Below are 22,012 nucleotides of genomic sequence, written 5' to 3'. Positions count from 1 at the left end.
CACATAACGCACGCACTCAGGTCACTCCACAAGTACAAAAATGACTCTGTCATTGTCCATGTTGGTGTGAATGATCTGAGACGTACCTCCCTGGACTACATGAAAAGAGACATGGAGGAGCTCTCTGATCTTGTAGCCCAGGCAGGTATGACCCTAGCCCTGAGTAGCATCCTGCCATCACCCAGAATAATACCACAGTACAAGGACAAAATGATTGACTTCATCAATTGGCTAAGCTTCTGGTGTCATTCTAAGGGGATCCAGTATCTGTCTGCCTGGGATGACATGATCGACAGACCACGATGCTTTGCCAGAGATGGCCTGCACCTGTTGCCCTTGGGATTCCGGATACTGGCTAAGGCTCTTGCCACCCCTATAGTGCCTTTTTTAGGCAAGGTTCAAATGACAAATTCACCACCATAACAGGTACAAGCAAGCAAAATCTGAGGGTAATGCTACTCAATGCTAGAAGTCTAAACTGCAAAATGCATTCACTCGAGGCACTCCTTAAATTATAGAACATCGACATCTGTGCACTGAGAGAGACCTGGTTCAGGGCTCCAGAGAGCACCCCTGCATTACCAGGCTATAATTCATACCACACCTTCCGGCCACCTAACCTGGACTGAAACACTAAAGGTGGAGGCATGTCCATATTCATTAAGGATATCCACACCTCCAGGCTAGTTGCTCAGCATAATGCATCCGACATTATCCAAGTGCAACTAACTCTGAGCAAGACTGTAATCCAAATTGTAACTTGCTACAGATCCCCCACCATGCCCTAGGATTCCCACTCCTCTTTTCTTGATGTACTGGAAAATATTAGGGTTCAACCAAACACCCTAATAATGGGCGACTTCAACTACCCCACCATTAACTGGGAAAACTACTTATGTACCAACTCCTTAGCTCAACGCTTTCTGGAATTCATAAACTCCAATGCCCTGGATCATGTTATCCACACCCCCACCAGGGGCAACAATATCCTAGACCTAGTCATTACCAACATGAGTGACTGGTGTTCCACACCTGAAGTCAACTCCTCGTTGGTCTGATCCGACCATAAGCTAATCACCCTGGATATCCACATCCCGCCACCACCCCCATTAAGGAAACCACAGTAAAAAATTTCTCCAAAGCCAACTTCATGCTTCTTAAGACAGAAGTGGTGAACTTAGAAAGAAATTTATTTAAATACACAAACACAGTACAAGTCGATTAAGCGCTTTCATTTCCTGACCGGAACCTTCATCAGAATGAATGTTATTGCTACACAAGGGCTTCTTCTTATTGGTTAATTCAATAATTGATAATTTAAAACAATTAATAACAAATAATGTTGCCTTAAAGTTCGAAGTTTAAAATAGGTTACAAAAGAGTTAAAATAACACATAAATACGCTTGTATACTTTTGTTGGTGTATATATGTAACTAAGTATATATATAGTTAACAATAAAAGTCACGTTAGTTTGTGAAGTGGTACAGTAAGTAGTTTTTTCATGAAAAAAATACATATATTTATATAGTTCATGAAAAAAAAAAAAATATATATATATATATATCCACAAGTTTAAACTATGTATTTCTTATATATACGTTGATTTGCGTGGTACAGTTAAAAAAGCTTTACAAAAATTCTCATGTGTAATCTCATATAAAAATCTCATATAAAATCTCATATATAAATTCATGTAGAACCCATGTAAAATCTCATAGTATATCTCATGTAGAACATTTCATGAAACAGTGATAAATGAAAAATATATATAATTATGTAAATATAATTGAATAACTGAATTGATGAAATAAAATATTGGAGAAATAGGTATGTAGTGTATACATAGTAGTAGTATTGTGTAATAAGGATATTATAAAAGTGTTTGTTTATACTTAGTATCTTGTTTTTAATTATTATTTATTTTATTTTTTATTTTTTGTTTTTACCCTGTTAGCCCTCAATTTAAGGGCTGGTAATAATGGTGGACAGCTGGACAGTAGTCTCTCCTTTGATAGTCAAATCGCCACAGTAGTCAGGAAGTCCTTCTACATGGCACACCTCATCATAAAAGGGTTCTCATCCAGGAAAAAAGAGGTCATTGTTCCCCTCTACTCGACACTCATTAGACCCATTATAGAGTACAACGCCCCTTTTGGAATGTACTTCACAAGACATCTGCAGCAGCTGGAAAGGCCACAGAAGTACCTCACAAAGAGGATTACTGGCCTCAAGCAAATGCCCTACACTGACCGCCTCAAAAAACTCCAGCTTTACTCCGTAGCATATCGCCTACTCTGAGGTGATCTCTGCCTAACATATAAAGCTATGTCAAGCCCATTGCTGTTGGACATGCTACACCTAAAGAAATCCCAATCCTTCTGAGCTACACACTCTAGGGACCTAAACCTTGTCACCACAATAAACAGGACATGCCGGAGGGATAGATTCCTGTCCCAGAGACTTCCCATACTCTGGAACAGGCTACCTATCTATGTCAAGCAACGTTCTTCATTAGCACTCTTCAAGAAAAATCTTGATGTGTGGATGGGAAATAGGAAATACACCCCGGGCATCACTTCTGTGTCTCTGCTCGACAGTGGCACAGGAAAATAACTTTCCTGGGTGGCGTAAGCCAGGGAATCTTGTTGGCTAGGCTTATGTCGGCCCTTGGGCCGACAGCCTAGTACATACCTATGAACCTATACCACATAATAGATTCCTGTATCACACATTCAGTATATAACATTCTGCTGCATACAGATATCACAGTTTATGAATTAGGCTATGAAATGTATTATTTTTTTCATAGTTTGGTGAATAACTCTGGTAGGTAAGATGACAACATGCTGAGTAAGACCTACTTTTTGAAGACAGTATAAGTACTTACAGCATGGTAAAAGAACTCCATCTGTATGCTGTACACATTTACAGATATCAGTTTGTTTAGGACTTAAGTTATGAAAATTATGACAGTTTTCATATTCTGGTAAATAACTTTTCTAGGGAGCATGGACTAACTAATACCTTATTTTGAAGACAGTATTAGTCCTTACAACACGGTAAAAGAACTAATAGTTTTTCATACTTCGGTAAATAACTTTGCTAGGGAACATGACAATGTGCTAAATAATCCCTCATTTTGAAGACAGTGTTAGTACTTACAACATGGTAAAGAAATGCATTTGTATGCTTTACACATGTACAGATATCACAGTTTGTTTAGGACTTAGGTTATAAAAATTATGATTTTTTTTTTCCACATTTTGGTAAATACCTTTGCGAGGAAGCATGTCAATGTCCCAAATAATACCTCACTTTGAAGACAGTATTACTCCTTACAACATGGTAAAATAACTGTGTCTGTATGCTGTACTCATGTACAGATATCCCAGTTTTAGTCTTGTAGGATTATGGAAATTATACATTTGCCATACTTCTCATTATTATGCCCATATCTTTGAAAGAGAGCATAGCGACCACATGCATGATGCATCGTTTTGAAGCTGACATTGAGCCACACAATTTGTTCACTGATATGTAGTCTCTGTCTGTTACAGGTGATGAGATGTTATGCTTTGATTAATTATCTATTATTATTATTATAAATATAATAATAATCATATTTTTGTGAATATTTCAGTAAAGGAGCATCACACAGTAATGGTTAAGGTATCATTTTAAAGCTGACATTTATACAAACATATTACAAACTGTATGGGTCTACATGATACACTCACCAAATTACTGTGATTTGTTGTACTAAAAAAGTAAAAAATATGCATAATACCAGTATTCCTTGGCAAATATTTAATAATGACTTAGATGCACACTATCAATGTTTACACTGTTGCAAAGGTCAGTGTCTGCTAAACAACTTTCGCATCTACATTTTTAGTCTAGCTCTTATGGTTAAAAAGTTACACATATTTCTTAATATAAGATTTAGGTACGTGAGTTTAGAACAGTATCTATTTGAGCTTAGTACTATCTTTATATACATCCTACCTTTATTCCAGCCTCCACTGAAAAAAGACCTGTGTCCAGTTGGAATTTCCCAGTAAACAAATGTAAATAAATAAATAATAAATGTATGGCATTACAAATGGTTTATCTGAAAATGAGCTCAGGCTGTACTGCTGTTCCTCTGGTGGAAGTAAGCAGATGCATTTTCTGAGCTGCTCCGGGTGGAATGAGTTAATCATTATCTGACTGTGAACTTCTGTGCACTGTGAAAGTGTTATGCTCTCCTGTTGTCCATTTTGTTTTTTCAATGAAAGGAATCACTGTGCAGTTGCCAATGGTTTCTATTATAGAAATATATGTATTAGCAATATTAGGTTTTTCCAGGGCCTGCATCCCCTCATGTTGGGATATTCCAGGTCCCAAAAAAACCCTTGTGAGAGTACAGGCTCATTTGTGTTTTGAAGTAGCCTTGAGACTGGGTGAAAGAGTAAAAATCAGCAACCTTGTCCCCCCATGAATCTTGCCTACTCATAGGTGACACTGGGCAACTTGTAGGGGGGGGGGGTTCCCCTGCCAAAAGGACTACCAGTCAATTCAAAATACCCACTGGCCTACAAGTTACAATGCCTCTTCAAAGAGCTGACTGACAGATCACAGGTAACACATCAGCATTCTGGTCCTGCACCAGTCCTCAACACTGCCTACAGTAAATGCCAATCAAATTCCTTGTGTTTCTACACTACTGCCCATAGCTTGCCCCCACCCGTCCTCCTGAACCCACTCACAGGCACTGTATAGCTTGTCTCTGGTGTCACCCTACCATTCCCCTCTTTCCATATTCCACCACTTCAGTCAATCATCTTACCTACACACACTCCTTGGGTCCTATAGCTATTTTCCCAAGCAAGACTTTCCTCAACACTCTTAAACCAACCAACCATCCACCCCTTCCCACATGGGAACACATTAAGCTTCCTTATACAGCTGAGCATAAGTGACTCGCAGACTCCTACTCACACCCAAAACCTGAAGTCCCTACCCCAATACGGGCTGTCCCAGCTGGTTATTTTTATACAAGGCTTGTACAATGCTGATTATCTACTGAAGTCTGAAAAGAATGAATGTGCTTCTCATGTACATTATGTCCCAAATAAAGTACATGTAGTCTACTGAACTGTAATGTGTTCATAACGTTTACTCACAAATACAACACTGATTATTTCCAAATGTATCACAGTTAATCAAACATTCCATAATTTATCACAACAAATTTCTCCCCTGAAACAAAAGACGGTGGCTTTGCTTCTCTGAAAGTACAGCTCTGCATGCCTAATTTTAATCATCAATTTCTTACTTTTTTATTGTTACTAAGACATAAGTTCGTACCTGCACTTTTGTCAAGGAAGTACGCTAACAAGCAACGCATGACGGCCTGGTGGCAAATCACCAACACATTCTCCTGTCTCTCCAGTTCCATGATGACAGGCTCGAGCCTCTGAACCAGATCTTCATAAGACTGAAAAACAGATCATAAATCCTACTTAATGGCATAACACATTATTTGTAGTATTACAATAATTTTCCATTAATTGAAGAACCACAGAAATCAAACTGCTGCATGTCAGAAAAAAAAAAACCTTCAATTATACTTGCACACTTTTGTTGACTGGGTTAGTTCCACTAAGCAAGACCGACTTTCAGTGAGACCTGGGGTGGTACTCATATTAGCCGGGGTAATTTTGTCTGGCTGGTTGGGGAATTCCTCTATTTTTTTTTCCTGATAACTGCCACAGGGTATTTAACTTCTACCTGAGCTACACCAACACAGACAGCTGGAACCTTGGTTCAGTTTCTAATTTGAAGGAAGGCACCTCAGAAAAGCAGAAGTTCCCTCATGATGCACTAAAGTGACATGACTGTAACACAAATCCAATCATCTCTTGTGGGGTAGAACCTAGCCTTTTGTCTTCCCAGTATTAAAGTCAAGTGTGCTATCTGCTCAGTCACTGTCAGGACTGTATTACTAGTTTAAGAAATAGCATTTATGGAGTTAAATTAGGCAAATATACTTAATGATCCACTGTGGCAGGTCATGAGAAGGGCAATTCAACTCACTATTGTCAACATAACTTAAGAAGTAGGAAAAGCTTTAAGCAGTAACACTATCAGTACAAGAGGCTGAAGAGCAAAAATTCAATACAAAATACAGCTGTGGCTTTATGGAAGAAAAGGGATGCAATCTACAAATACAGATATACCTGAAAACTGAAGGAAGCAAACTTGGCACCTTTAAAGAAAGGGTAGGAGCAGAAAACCCCATGAAACCACAGGTCTGTGAGCCAAACAGCAGTAACAGGGAAAGGTTTGCTGCTTTCTTAAGGAACAACAATTTCCTGGACAGCAACCAATGCAAGTTCATGACCTTAGGAGGCTGTTGCTCAACCCTAGTCTATTTATATGAATACGTTGCAGGAATTCTTAACAGATGAGTACCATCTATTCATCACACTAAGGTCTTTGACTTGGTTTGCACAGATAGCCAACAGAAAAATTAGAAGAAATGATGCTCGGATGAAAACTAATACTGGGGAAAGACGAAACTATCAAAACTAAAACTGTGAGTGTAGCATCAAAACTATAACTGGGGGCAATGAGGGTGGAATCAAAACTAATACTGGGGAAAGACGAAACGATCAAAACTAAAACTGTGAGTGTAGGATCAAAACTATAACTGGGGGCAATGAGGGTAGAATCAAAACTAAAACTGGGGGTGAGGGAGGATCATAACTAGAAATGAGGGGAATGAGGGCAGAATGAAAACTAAAACTGAGGGAATAAAGGTAGGATCAATTCTAAAGCAGAATGGATAAGTGTAGGATCAAACAAACTGGTGGGGTGAGGGTAGGATGAAAACTATTAATGGGGTAGAGGGTAGGATCAAAACTATTACTTGGGATAGAGGGTAAGATCAAAACAAACTGGGGGGATGAGGGTAGGATCAAAACTATTAATGGGGGTAGAGGGTAAGAGCGAAACTAAAACTGGGGGAATGAGGGTAGGACCAAAACTAACACTGTGAAAAATGAGGGAAGGATCAAACTAAAACTGTGTGTGTGTGTGTGTGTGTGGGGGGGGGTGACTGCAGAATCACAACTAAACGTGGGAGGAAATCTGGGTAGTATCAAAACTAAAAATAGGGATGAATGTAGTATCAAAGCTAGAACTGAGGGGAATGAGGGTACGATCTAAACTAAAATTGAGAAAATAAGAGTATGATCAAAATGAACACTGGGAGAAATTAGGGAATTATCAACTAAAATGGGGTGGGGTGACAGTAGGATCAAAACTAAAACTGGGGGTGGATCTGGGTAGCATCAAAACTGAAACTGGGGGTAAGGGTAGTAGCAAAACTAGAAGTAACAGGAACAAGGGTAGGACTTAATCTAAAACTTGGGGGAGAAAGGGATAGGATCAAAACTGCAACTCGGTGATGAGGGAAGGATCAGAACTAAAACTGGGGAAAATAAGAGTATGATCAAAACTAAAACTGGTGAAATGAGAGTAGGATCAAAAAGTACAGTTTTGTACCTACCATAAATGTAGATGTTCGAAGATCCACATTGCTGCAGTCCTAACACTTGGGTAGTCCGCTGTCCCAGTCGGCCCGAATACCAAAGTATAAGGCTGACGTCGGTCAAGGCGCACTAGTCTGACGTCAGGACGTCAGGGTACAAATGCGCATGACCGACGTCATATCCTCAGTCTTTTCTTGCCCCAGATGTCAGAAGACCCTAAAAAGATAAGGCCAAACTAAAAAACAACAACACACCAAACACCCCTGTACCAAATATATGTACAATATATACAAAGTCAGAAAGGTACAATCCCAGCCACACAACCACCCCTAAACACAGAGGGGAAGGAGGGAGGGTAAATTGGACTGCAGCAATGTGGATCTTCGAACATCTACATTTATGGTAGGTACAAAACTGTACTATGTTCTTCATCTCACATTGCTGCAGTCCTAACACTTGGGTAGAATCCCAAAGCAGAGGTAAGGGAGGATGGCAAATCACAAAGAAGCAGGGGCTGCCAACATGCCCTGCAAAATAGCAGTGGCAAAACCAGCCCTAGATTTAGAGTAGAGAGGAAGGTGGTAATGCTTAGAGAAAGTATGCACTGAACTCCAAGTAGCTGCCTCCAAAATATCCTTAGTTGCCACCCCCCTTAGAAATGCTGTTGAAGTGGCAGTAGCCCTAGTGGAATGAGGCCTAATCCCAGCTGGAATCTCTTTGCCATGATGGGAGTAACAGAAAGAAATGCAAAACCCAATCCACTTAGAAATAGTTTGTTTTGACACAGGCTTGCCCTGAGAACTCAAAGCAAAGGAAACAAACAACTGCTGAGACTGCCTAAAATCCTTAGTCCTGCTTAAATAATAACGCAACTGCCTGTGTACATCTAAAGTGTGCAAAATCTTTTCCCCCTTATTTTGGGGATTTGCATAAAAAGTAGGCAAATGAATAGTTTGGTTTAAAGCCACACTAGAAACCACTTTAGGCATAAAGGAAGGATTAGTACGTAAAGATACCCTATCCTTATGAAAAATCAAGAAAGGCTCAACCGCCATAAGGGCCTGCAATTCAGACACCCTTCTTGCAGAGGTAATGGCTAACAGAAAAGCAGTCTTCCATGACAAATATTTCAATTCAGCAGTAGCTGCAGGCTCAAAAGGTTGTAGAGTGTGTTTCTCCAACACAAAATTGAGGTCCCAAGCAGGAGTAGGAGCTCTACGTGGGGGTCTTATATTCTTTGCCCCTCTAAGAAATTGCTTGAACAAAGGATGAGAAAACAATGGTGGGTCACAATCATAGTGAGCTGAAATTGCTGCAGCATGAATCTTAATGGAAGAGAAAGACAAACCCTTGTCCAATAACTCAGTAAAATATTGAAGAGCCACACTCAAATTAGGCTCTGAAACATCCAAATCCTTTGCTGCACTCCAAAATAAAAATCTCTTCCATTTGTCTGCGTACACTTTCCTTGTACTAGGTCTCCTAGCTTCCATAATCACATTCAAAACTTGTTGAGGAAGTTGAGACCTGCTATGGTTCAAAACAGAATATGCCAGGCTGTTAGATGAACAGAGTGAAGCTTGACATTGAGTAGATGCCCGTCCTTCTGAGACAATAGGTGTGGAATCAAAGGTAAGGGCCATGGAGGCTTCCTTACCAGACTCCTCAGCAATGGGTACCAGTGCTGCCGAGGCCAATCTGGAGCTATTAAAATCATCCTTGGCTTGTCTTGTCTGACCTTTAGGAGTACCTTTGGGAGGAGAGGCAGAGGAGGAAAGGCATACACATGAAGATTTTTCCAACTGAAAGAAAGAGCATCCACTTTCCAAGCTGTGTAATGAAACCTTTTCGTGCAAAACTTTGGCAGCTGGTGGTTCAGTGGAGAAGCGAACAGATCTATGTCTGGAGTTCCCCATGACACTGTCAATTTTTGAAATACATGAAGATCCAGTTTCCACTCGTGGGGATCCATGATTTGCCTGCTTAACACATCTGCTAAGGAGTTCTGTGCTCCCGGCAGAAACCTTGCTTGAAGATTCAGCTGCAAGCTTAGCGCAGTCTCCCACAAAATCATTGCCTGCCTGCATAGAGGATATGAATGTGTTCCCCCTTGTTTGTTGATGTACCACATGACAGTTGTGTTGTCTGTTAGAATCAACACCTGCCCTGGAAGAAGTAAATCCTTGAAAGCCATTAAAGCAAACTGGACAGCTAACATCTCTTTCATGTTGATATGTAGATGCTGCAGTCTGGCAGGCCACTTGTCTTGTATCCACTTTCCATTCAGATGAGCTCCCCAAGCTGTGTCTGAGGCATCTGTCGTTAGAATCTGACTCGCCTCTGGCCGGGTCACAGAGAGTCCCTTGTTTAGGTGACATTCCTGAGCCCACCACAAAAATTCCTTTTGAATGCAAGGTATTATTTGAATGACAGTGTCCAAATCCTGGCAGTGCTGTGTCCATACATTTTTGAGATACCATTGCAGCTTCCTCATATGCAGTTTGGCATTGGGAAGCACCAGAATACAAGATGCCATGAACCCTAAGGCTTGAAGGACTGTCCTTGCAGTCAGCCCGGACTGATGAGATAGTTGATGGAAGTAAAGAGACAGATTATTTTGTTTGTCCGGGGTTAAAAAGGCCATCTGGGTTGCTGTATTCAGTCTCACACCCAGAAAGCACATGTCTTGAGAGGGTACTAGACTGGACTTTATTTCGTTCACAGAATACCCTAGGCATCTTAGCACTGCTATCACATATTCCAAATGCTGAAGAAGCACGTCCTTTCCTTGAGCCAGAATCAGGCAGTCGTCCAAATAAGGATAGATTTGTATTCCTTTTAGCCTGAAGAAAGCTATCACTGGAGCCAGAACTTTTGTGAATACTCTGGGCAGTAGATAAGCCAAAGGGCAATGCAGAGAACTGATAATGAGAATTCCCAGCTCGAGCAGATACTTCCTGCAAATTAGTCTGATAGGAACATGAAGGTAAGCCTCCTTGAGATCCAAAGTTACCATCCAGTGATCTTTGCCCAGCAGAGGTAAAAGCTGTTGTAACGTCAACATTTTGAACTTGGGAATGTCCAGATAAGTGTTGAGGATAGATAAATCCAAAATTGGTCTCCACGTGTTCCCCTTTTGGTACTAGGAACAGGCGTGAATAAAATCCTAGGCCCCTTTCTGGCAAAGGAACCGGCTGAATGGCCCCTATTTGGAGTAACAGAGAAATTTGCTTGTGAGCCTCTTTTCTTTGTTGAGGAGGAATGTCTGGCATGCCTTTGAAAGGAGGCAAGGTATGGAAATAAAACCTGTAACCGTGGTGAATGATATCCAATACCCATCTGTCTTGGGTAATTAAACTCCAGTTTTCTTTGAAAAGTGCCAACCTTCCTCCCAAAGGTGCTGCCAGGCGAGAAGATTCTGGCAGCTGAAAAGGCAGGTCATTGGGTTTGTTTACGAAAGGACTGACCCCTGCCCTCACCAGAAGACTGAGCAGGTGAACTCCTGTTCTAGGCCTAAAGAACCTTGAGCTCTGCCCCTACCACGTCTAGACCTACCCTAGACTGGGAATCATAAGAAGGATATGTCCACCCCTTGGTAGGCCAATTTCTACTAAACTTGGAGGCTGAACCTGCAAAAATCTTTAACAGTCTGCATAGACTTAGCCTTGTCTTCCATTTTCTTTAAAACTGCTTCCACAGGCGAACCAAACAACACATCAGATTGTAAAGGAGCATCTAAAATCCTTGTCTTAACATGCTCAGCTAAATTCTGATCCCTCAGCCAGGCGTGCCTGCGAAGAACCGAACCAGTGGCAGCCACCCTCGAAGAGGCCTGTACAGCATCAAAACCACATTGCAAAGAATGCTTACCCACCTGTTCAGAAACATGAACTAAATCCTGTAACTCTTTACACTCAATACCTTCCGCCAGAGCATCTACCTTAGACTTTAATTGTGAAAGGAGATAATTTTGGTATTTCAACATGTGAAACTGGCAATTCAAAGCCCTCATGGCTAAAGTGGAAGAAGTATACACTTTCTTTCCCCATCTATCCAAAGCCCTTGCCTCTTTATCAGGAGGAACAGGATTTTTAACAACAGAAGCCTTAACCCCTTTAGGCCCCTGAGAAACAGTTTCTGGGTCTGCCCTAGGACTCTTAAAAAGATACTTATGAGCTTCAGGCACCCTATAATATCTATCCGGTTTAACAGGAGCAGGGGGCAAAGAATCAGGGTTCAGAGAAGCCTCTGCAAAAACATCTTCCACCACATCCAGAACAGGAGGTATAGCTAAAGGCCTATGTTGGGGTAGAAACAGAAATTCCCTAAGCCTTTTCCTGGAATCAGAGAAATCCTGACCTTCCCATTTAAAATGCTCCCTCATGGAATGAAGAGTCTCTGAAAAAGAAAAATCCTCAGGAGGAGAAGCAGAAGGAGTAGAATCATCCACATCAGAATCAGAATAAGGAGAATACTCCTGCAAGTCTTCAGCCGAAGACTCAGAATCATCCGAACCCTGCTCAAAACTCCCAAGCTCAGGTTCCACCCTAGGCCTCTTATCAGGAGGGGGCATAGAACCTCTAATCATTGTAATCAAATCTTCTGCCATCTTAAGCATATGTTTCTTAGGCACAGACCCTGAAGAACTAGGGGTACCACCTGAAACAGAACCTGGCCTGCCCCTGGGAGAAGCCTTGGAAACAGCAGGGGAGGGCCTAACCACCTTAGGAAGGGAGGGAAGAACAGCTACCTGAGAAGCCCCTTCCGCCTGGCCTACCTCCTGAGAGGTCACATCTTGCAGTAATAAAGTCTCTCCCTGGGACTCCAAAGAAACTTCTGGCTGAACCTCTGGCTCCACGAGCCCTCTAAAGAACCGGCGTCCGCGGACGGTTCTTCAACCTAGGCTTTGCTGTTTTGTCCTTGCGCTTTTTGAAGCGGGCCGGAGCATCCGGCGGCATTTTATAATTACACGCTTCCCAAAACTAACCTGGCACAATCTAATCTTCTCTTTATAGTGCGTTTGTTAAATCTAGCACAAGAGCGACAGCCAACAACGTCGTGCTCAGGCCCTAAGCAAGGTATACACAAGGTATGGTAATCCCTATGAGGTATCTGTTTCCCACAAGAAATACAGTTATTCACTTTTTCTGACATCCGGTAAAATACTGAGGCAAGAAAAACCAAAATATTCCCCAACGGGGTACTTAGCCAACTTGGATTCGGTCTGAAACTCCGACTTCGGAAAATCTCAGAACGCCAACCTGCACTTGCAACGCTGCTTCTGCATCGGACCATGCGGCAAAAAAGACTGAGGATATGACGTCGGTCATGCGCATTTGTACCCTGACGTCCTGACGTCAGACTAGTCGCCTTGACCGGCGTCAGCCTACTTTGGTATTCGGGCCGACTGGGACAGCGGACTACCCAAGTGTTAGGACTGCAGCAATGTGAGATGAAGAACATCTACAACTGGGGGAATGAGGGCAGGAACAAAACTAAAAATGGGGAAATGAGAGTAGGATCAAAACTACAACTGGGGAAATGAGAGTAGGATCAAAACTACAACTGGGGGAATGAGGGCAGGAACAAAACTAAAAATGGGGAAATGAGAGTAGGATCAAAACTACAACTGGGGAAATGAGAGTAGGATCAAAACTACAACTGGGGAAATGAGAGTAGGATCAAAACTACAACTGGGGGAATGAGGGCAGGAACAAAACTAAAAATGGGGAAATGAGAGTAGGATCAAAACTACAACTGGGGAAATGAGAGTAGGATCAAAACTACAACTGGGGGAATGAGGGCAGGAACAAAACTAAAAATGGGGAAATGAGAGTAGGATCAAAACTACAACTGGGGAAATGAGAGTAGGATCAAAACTACAACTAGGGGAATAAGGGCAGGAACAAAACTATAAATGGGGAAATGAGAGTAGGATCAAAACTACAACTGGGGGAATGAGGGTAGGAACAAAGCTAAAATTGGGGGAGAATTAGAGTAGGATCAAAACTAGAACTGAGGGAATGAGGAAGGATCAGAACTAAAGCTGTGGGAATGAACGTAGAATCAAAACTAAAACTGAGGAAATCATTTATTCTATTATTTATTTAACATTTGTTTGCCAGGATAGTCCAACTGGACAACATGTGTCCGTTTTCAGCGGAGTCCTGGGGGGAAAACTCCATAAGTATACAGAGAGAAGAAAAATTTACAAAAGAGACATTACAGAGTAGTAGCATACAGATTGTAGACTTTACAGCCATTAGTATACAATAAGATGATATTCCCCCTTTTACAAGTGTACAAAATATGCAATGGGAGTAGATAAGAACCTGGTAGAGCATTGCAAGACATTTCAGAAATGAATAAGAGTATATAAATGTTTAAGTTTTCCACACACACACACACACACACACACACACACACACACACACACACACACACACACATATAGGTTATTGCTCACACATGGATAGGTATAGTTAGATGGTGTTGTTTGTGTTGTCCAGGACAGATGGGGTGTAGAAATAGTGAGTGGACGAGGCTTTAGGGGGTCAATTACAGTTGAATGGATGGTTGTTGAAGAGGTAAATGAGGGCAGGATCAAATTAAAAACTTGAGGAATGAGGGTAGGATCAAAACTAATACTGGGGGTAGATGGTAGGATCAAAACTAAAACAGGGAAATGAGGGCAGGATCAAAATGAACACAGGCTGGAATGAAGAAAGCATTAAAACTAAAACTGGTGAATGACTGCAGGATCAACACTAAAACTGTGGGTAAATGAGGCTACGATCAAAACTAAAAGTAGAAATGAAGATTAATGTGGTTTTGTGGAGTGGAGGCAAACATTTAACAACATTAATAAACAGCAATGACCCAAAGGGAAGCAGAATGTAAGAAAATACCACTAAGCTGGGATTTTATGAGAAGGCAATGGAAGCATTTGCATTCCTTGATGCAATAATATATGCCGGATCAGAGACAAAAATTAAAGTGGGACGGCTCTTTGATAAGTTGTATCTGAGCAGTGGAACCAGGCAGGGGTTGTTATTTGCTCTATATTTAGAGCCATTGGCAAAGAAAATAAGGGACTTAGAAATTCAGGGATATAACTGGCATGGCAGTCAGGAAAAGTTGGCTTGCTTTATTTATTAATTAATTATTTTTAGACAGGGTTAGTCCCACTAGGCTAGTAACCTCTTTTCAGGGAAAACCTGAGATGGTATTTATACTACTATGGGAAATTTGGCCAGACCATCTGAAAACTTCCCAAACTCTTTTTGATAGGTGCAGTGGGATCTTTTACATTTAACTGAGCTACCACCAACTCAGACAGATAGGACCTCAGTTTAACATCTCATCCAAAAGATGAGACATTCAGGAGTGCAGCAGCTCCTTATGCTGCACTACAGCATCAGTAATTGAGATAACTGGTGTGGGAATAGAACCCACAACCTCCTGCACTAATGGTGAATGTGCTACCTACTGTGCTACCTACTGCACCACTGACACTGATAATGATATTATTTTGTACCTCATTAAATCAGAAAAGGACATCTCAGTGATGCAGAACATTCATGATATAAAAATAATAAAGACAAAACAGAGAACAGACTCCCATCCACATAAAACAAAGATCATCCCTGTTCATTTTCAGCTGCAACTTAGATCTAGCGTCTATATCAGAACATCAAAGTTTTAAAACTTCAAATGTTCTAATATCGACCTGTTTTGAGCAAACGCTAAAAATAGCGAAGCTGCAGAACACCGAATTCTTTCCTAGGGAAAGAATTTAGTTGGCCGGTTCAGTGGCTTCACTATTTTCAGCACTGTGGTGGAAATTTACGGGTCGGGTTCAGGTAAGTGTGCAATTGTGTGGTTGTCAGGATTAGGGTGCAGGTTAGATCAGTTAGGGTTAGGGCGTGGGTTAGGTGAGTTAGGATTAGGGACGGGTTAAGTGAGTTAGGGTTAGGGCGCAGGTTAGGTGAATGTGAGATAGTGACAGACCTTAGGGTTAGGGTCTGGGTTAAGGTAAGTAGACAGATAGTAGTATATGTACAGTTTAGTGTAGGGTTAGTTGTAGGATTATAAGTGTATGTGTGTGGATTGATGTTTTTTAGGTGTGCTTGTGTTGTGTGTATGTGTTTCGGAATAGCAAATTTTTTTCCCCAAGGAAAAATATTTGCTGTTCTGAATGTTCGATATTATGTGGTTTAGACATTTTAGGTACAATGAAATAGAGTTCGCTATTTTCATCTTTCGATAGCATGATATAAACGCTAGATCTATAGATAGGAAACAAAAAAATTACCCCAGGACTGTCCCCTATACTACTAATTGACAGAGGCAGCTTCTAAATGCTTTATCCCATGCATTGATTCCCCCAAATTATCTACCGTATGATCCCAGTTATTCTCATTAGGAGTAATATATAATTATCAACCATGGTATGGGTAAGGCCAATCTATAATCAAATGGGATAGGTTATTTTGAGCACAAAAAAGGGAAACTGGTTAGGCTTAAAATGGCCTGCAAGGGCTGCTGACCTTGTGCTTACCTATGGAACTATGAACCTATAAAGGCTATAACTGTAAACTATGTACCCACACATGAACTGGTTCAGCAATGCCGATAGTTAAAGGGACATGATAAAATTAAATATATAGGAGTATGAGTTAAAAGGATTCTGTTAGGACAGCTAAAGATATGTGGGAAAAGACTAAAACGATGATACAAGAACTGAAAAACTGGAAGTTATTTATGGATATGGCTACCAAGATACAATCAGTGAATATACTTTTGGTTCCTTTAGTTTTATATATAGGTCAGGCATATTCTTCAACCAGAGGAAAAGTTGTGGACAGCAATTTATAAAGATTTGAAGGATATTATCTGGGAGGGAAAGAGGGCAAGGGTCAAATGGGAAAAGCTGATCTTTGCAATAGAACAAGGTGTAGGATTACCTGATTTTATGGGCTATTTTAGAGCTACACAGTTATGGCTCATAGCTCATATACATAACATAAGCAGAAAGCTATATATAATTCAACGTGGAAAGGGATGATAACGAAGCAGGGAGGGGGAATTCAAGAAATAAAGAGAGAGTGGGATTTGGGATGCAGATCCTTAAGAAGAACAGCAACAGCCATACAGATTATTATATACAGCAGATCTACCCTTACCCCTTTCTCTTCGCCTATACTCTGACATCAGTCCCTGATAGGGAAGACAGTCTCTAACCTACAGTCCAAAATTCTTCTTGGCCTCATCCCACTCTTACATTTTTCTCCCATGTCATCTGCTCCTGTACCTTGGTTCCTTTGCAATTGTTTTCAGTAAATTCCAGCCCTTTTTGCCTATTTTCTGTACCACTACTTGCAGTCATCCCTAATGTCAAAATCTATTTTCTCAGTGCATGTGTTGGCTTAGCTCTTAGAATACTTTCTTCCATTTTCAGAACATAATAGTCTGCATAGTGATTTTTACTCTCCTTAAAGATCCGCACTTAACATTCCACTTTCTCCTTATTTCTTGAACTGCCCCCTTATACCTTGAATTATAACCTTCAGATTGTGTCATGTATATGAGTCCTGTGTACCTCTAAAATATCCTGTCAAATCAGGTAATCCTAAATCACCTTGTTCTACTGACGCATCAACTTACCCACTCAACTCTTGTCTGCTTTACCTACAAGATAAATTCCTTCAACACTTTATTAATTTTTAGTTAATGTAATGCTAAAGGGACTAAAACATTTTCACTTCTTGTATCTTACTATCCATACCCATAAATAAGAACTTCCAGTTTCTCAATTTTTGTATAATTTTTTGTTTAGTCACTTCGTACATATGCTTAGCTGCCTTAACAGAAGCCTTTTTAATCCATATTCCAAAGCAGTTAATCTTATCAAGTCTCCATAAACATGGGATTGCTGAATCATACCATACGTGGGTACATATGTAACAGCTATAGCCTTTGTTTTATCATCGTTAATTTTATATTCTAAAAAGACTTGAAACCCTCTCAAAACATTCCATAACAAAGAGATCCCCTTTTCTGGATTTACCAAATACAAAATAATGCCATCTGCAAATAAAATTTTCTTGATTACTGTAACAATTACATACTTAAATTTCTGAGTCCCTTATTTCCTTTGCCAATGGCTCTAAATATAAAGCAAACAACAAAGGGGAAAGAGGACATCCCATGCCTGGTTCCTCTGCTCAAACACAAGAAACTCTACCACTTTAATTCTCGTCTCCGAGCTTAGGTTAATAGGATGATACTAGACTCTTGGCCCGGAGATTCTTATAAGCCTAGCCGAGAATTTCATCCATGTTCCCTCAAAGTCAGCACCTGTTTCCCCTGTAAAACTAAACCGCCCTGAAGGGACTTGAACCCACAACCCTCCCACTTACACTGTGAAAGTACTTCAATTACAGACTAAGCTGCAGAAACAGAGATATTTCATATATATGCCTAATTAACCTTATTGGACCCCTTCCCGATAATATTAGTGACCATATGCTCACTTATGTTATTAGACAAAAATTGCATATCCCAACTACCCATAAAGTCAAGATATCCCGCTCAAATAAATTCTTCAACCCAGATAACTTTCTGACGGAATTGAAAGCATGTGACTGGTCTCCACTGACTATCCTTGAACTAAATGAAGCAGTGACCTACTTTAACACCCACTTTCTACAAATCCTTGACTATCATGCTCCCATTCACTCTACTAGGATAAGATCTAAATTGGCACCTTGGCTATCTAAACAAACTAACCAAAAAATGCACCTAAGAAATAAAATCTGGGCTAAATGGAGAGCTACTAAATGTACATCTGATCACCTCCTCTTTAAACAATTAAGAAAGGCTACTAAGAAAGATACTCTTAAAGACAAATTGTTTATACCCTACGGACATGTTGTCTGTCTGAACTGCAATGGTCCCTGGAGAAGAAAGGGAGCAAAGTGTGCAGCAACAAAAAAAAACACCCCTCAACTCCAGGACGTGAATAATAGCTTATGCTCAGATTCCCATTCGCCTTGGACTGTCTGTCCTGAAAGTGCCCCACCCATCAGGGGGGCGTCCGTGGTTATCATTGCTGGCGGTGGGTGCTGGAAAGGAATTCCGCTGGATCGGTTGCAAGTCTGATCTGCTGTAACCACCATTAGGTGTGATTTACGCGTTTTATTATTAATATTTTAGTGAGTTAGTGGAAGTTGTTGGAGGAATATAAATTGAAGCCAGTATTGCTATGAGAGAAGCTGCCATGAGACAGAGAACTCAGAACAATTTTTGCTGGGGATTTCCTGGGCGACAGAGAAAATGTTGGTTGAATGCAACTATTGAAGTGCAACTGGAAGTTAGAACTAACTGGCAGTACTAACTGACGAGCTCCTATGAATAAAGATATGCTGGTGGCTGTAAAGTATTTCGAAATAGCAAGAAATGCCAAAATGGTACTAGTTTGTGCCAAGGGTGGCATGTATCAGTAGGCGCCTGGTGGTGGCATCAGAGACTGGCGCCCAGATCTGGCAGACCTGAATCCCTAGAATCTAAAATGCCCTCAGGCCACCTAGGCGCATCAGACCCTGCATGCCTGGTGCCCTTGGTGAAGACCCTGGGGGCTGTGGTCAGACTCCTCCCCAGCGAGGCGCCAGTGAGTGCTGGGCGCCCCATGATCGTGATGTGTAGTAGTATCTCTGGTGGCCTCTAGGCCTGTTGTCCAATTCCAGTTTCTCAGTCTATTAGACCTCCATCGATTGGCCGTGACCATGGATTCTTCGAACTTCTCTGACAAGGTGTTGAGAATGGTGGATAGAAATGGGATTTTGTAACCTCTGGTAACAACTTTTTACCCAAAATTGTCTGAAGAAAGCATTTTGCAGGGGGGGTATAAATGGCGACCCCGACTGCCTCAGGCAGGACAGTCAGGCCTCCTCTCAGGAGCGGCTGAAAGAAAGGTTTGGGGAAGTCCCTATCACCTTGGTTTTCTTTTCACCCCCCCTGCCCAGGCGCCGCGGTCGCTCCACCTCTGCTTCCCCTCTGCCTCATCACCTCTCACTGTGGAAGAAAGATCTTTGGGTTTGGTTTTAAACCATTTTTTCACCATTTTTGCTTTTAAGTTTACGGTCTAGAAGGGTGGAAAAGCAGGAAAACGACACTGGACAGAGTCTTTCCCTCCTGTTCACACGGGTAAGGGTCTCCTTTACTTTAGGGGCCAAAAGTGTGTCCATCAAGCTGTAGGTAAAGGAAGACTTGAGACTTTCATAGCGAGCGCAAGCATAAGATCGGAGAGGAAGCAATGCAAGTACTCAGCCTGAGGCTTTCGATCCTTCCACTGCATAGGAAATCAGCCTCAGCTACGGATTCCACAATGGGCGATTAGGGTGTTGAGATGGCTGTAACTTTCTCTGGGACAGCGACATCAGTCACACCTGGGTGTATCTCTCAACTCTTTGACTGACTAGATCCTCTGTAAGCGCAAAAAATTAAATAAATAGTTCAGGGGCAGCAGAGAAACGCTGAACTGAAAATCGCGCTTCATATATGTCCATGGTCCTGGGAATTTTTGTTAGGCGGAGGACAGGATGACATCTCCCTTTTCTCCTCCCGCTGCCACCAGCATAGCGTCTACGGCGTCCTTTGGTAGGTAAGCTTTGTCCTGTGGTGTCCTGTGGTGCCGTGATGGCTTCCTTTGGACAGCTTCACTCCACTTCCACCGGAGTCTCCCATCCAGCAATCAACCTAATTAACTAAGGATCTAAGACATCCTCTGAAGGTGACTTAGGGGACCCTTCTGACTCATCTAAGTCAGTATCAGATATCAGGATTCTTGTGGAGAATCAAAGTGTCTCTCTTTACACAGTCTTTTCCTTCCTGCTTCCGAACATCCGGGAAAAGAAAGAAGGAAGAGGCAGCAAGAGGGTCCACTGCTGAGACACACTGGACGTTGGCCTTGGGCGTGGGGGCGTGGTGGCAGGAGACGAGGAGGATCTGGCGGGGCGAGGAGAAGCTGCTGCTGCGTGTAGTTGTCTGACAACAACAACCTTCTCCCCATGAGGAGCCCGGGGTCCCAGTCGAGTCGATCACCGGTTCGAAGAATAAGGAATATTATCTCCACCTTCAACAAACGAGTCAACGCACCCTCAAAAATTCTGGTCAGGTATTAACAAACTTCTTAAACCAGGACATTCTACTACTCCTACCCCTTCAGGCTCTAACCTCAACAATTCCTCCCAGATCCCAGATGCCTTTAACAAGTATTTTACAGAAGCCATTCAAACCCTAGCGAATTCATTACCCACATCTACTACTACCTGCCCTAATACCTCTAATGCCTCATCTGATACCTTTTACATTCAACCTGTTGCTACATCTCTTATTTATAAGCTTCTCAAAAACTTAAACCTTGCATCCCATCCGCGGATCAACTCCCATCAGAATACCTACAAATTGCTGCAGAAGCTATAGAATATCCCATATCCATACTTATTAATAGAACTATCTCTGAAGGAAAAATTCCCTCCATATGGAAAATATCTCATATAATTCCTCTACATAAAGGGGGCTCCTCTACTGAGTTCTCAAACTTTCGCCCTATTGCCCTACTCTCCCCATTAGCGAAGATTATGGAAAGATGTATACACAAACAACTTCTTAACTACCTTCTGCAAAACAAACTTCTAGCCAATTGTCAACATGGTTTTAGACCTTCTCACAGCACTACAACTGCCCTCCTTTCCTTCTCTGATGCTATAAATAATAATAGGAACAATAATCTTTTCTCATCAGCACTATTCCTAGACCTGTCAAAAGCCTTTGATATGGTTAACCATAATATACTCCTTGACAAACTAAATCTCTATTCTCTTGGTTCACAAGCTGGTTTAGGAGTTATCTCCAAAACAGGCAACAAGCAGTGCTATGGGACAACAACTTTTCTTCCTTACTCCCAGTAAACATTGGGGTTCCACAAGGCTCAATCTTAGGTTCCCTTCTTTTTTCATTATTTATCAATGACCTGCACTTGAACATACCCCAAGCCATCTGCATTCAATATGCTGATGATTCAACTTTAATCTGTGCTGCTAATAATGTTTCCTCCCTCCAGTCCCTCACCCAAACAGTCTTCCATAATGTAGAAAAATGGTTTATGGAACACTCCCTCCTTCTTAATGCCAAAAAAACAAAACTTCTTCTCTTTACTCCTACGCACAAATCTCCAACTCCTTTCTTCACTATCTCCTCTAATAATGCTACCTGTATTAACCCAGATATGACCACTCGTCTATTAGGTGTAACTATTGATAACCATCTTAATTCTGATGACCATATTAACAACACCATTAAATCAGTTAACAAAAAAATAGGTACTCTCTACAGAATTAAACCCTTTCTTACCCCTGCAGCCAGAAAAACCATGGCCCAGACCCACCTGATCTCCACCCTTTTCTATGC

General features: G+C 41.4%; 1 protein-coding gene across 3 annotated transcripts in view; it reads right to left on the bottom strand.

Annotated features, from left to right (window-relative positions):
* LOC122807151 (6-phosphofructo-2-kinase/fructose-2,6-bisphosphatase 4-like) overlaps window positions 1-22,012 on the bottom strand; it is an 877,767-nt gene that overhangs the window by 342,353 nt on the left and 513,402 nt on the right. For all 3 annotated transcript variants that reach the window (XM_044078168.1, XM_044078167.1, XM_044078169.1), the window contains one exon: window positions 5,352-5,481. In XM_044078168.1, the coding sequence (XP_043934103.1) occupies window positions 5,352-5,481 (130 nt within the window). The remainder of the gene's footprint in view (window positions 1-5,351; window positions 5,482-22,012) is intronic.

This window comes from Protopterus annectens, chromosome 7.part0, assembly GCF_019279795.1.
Source record: "Protopterus annectens isolate FY-2018-M chromosome 7.part0, PAN1.0, whole genome shotgun sequence".
NCBI lineage: Eukaryota > Metazoa > Chordata > Ceratodontiformes > Protopteridae > Protopterus > Protopterus annectens.
Note: the sequence above shows the minus strand (reverse complement) of the source record. Positions and strands in the feature narration are given on the sequence as shown.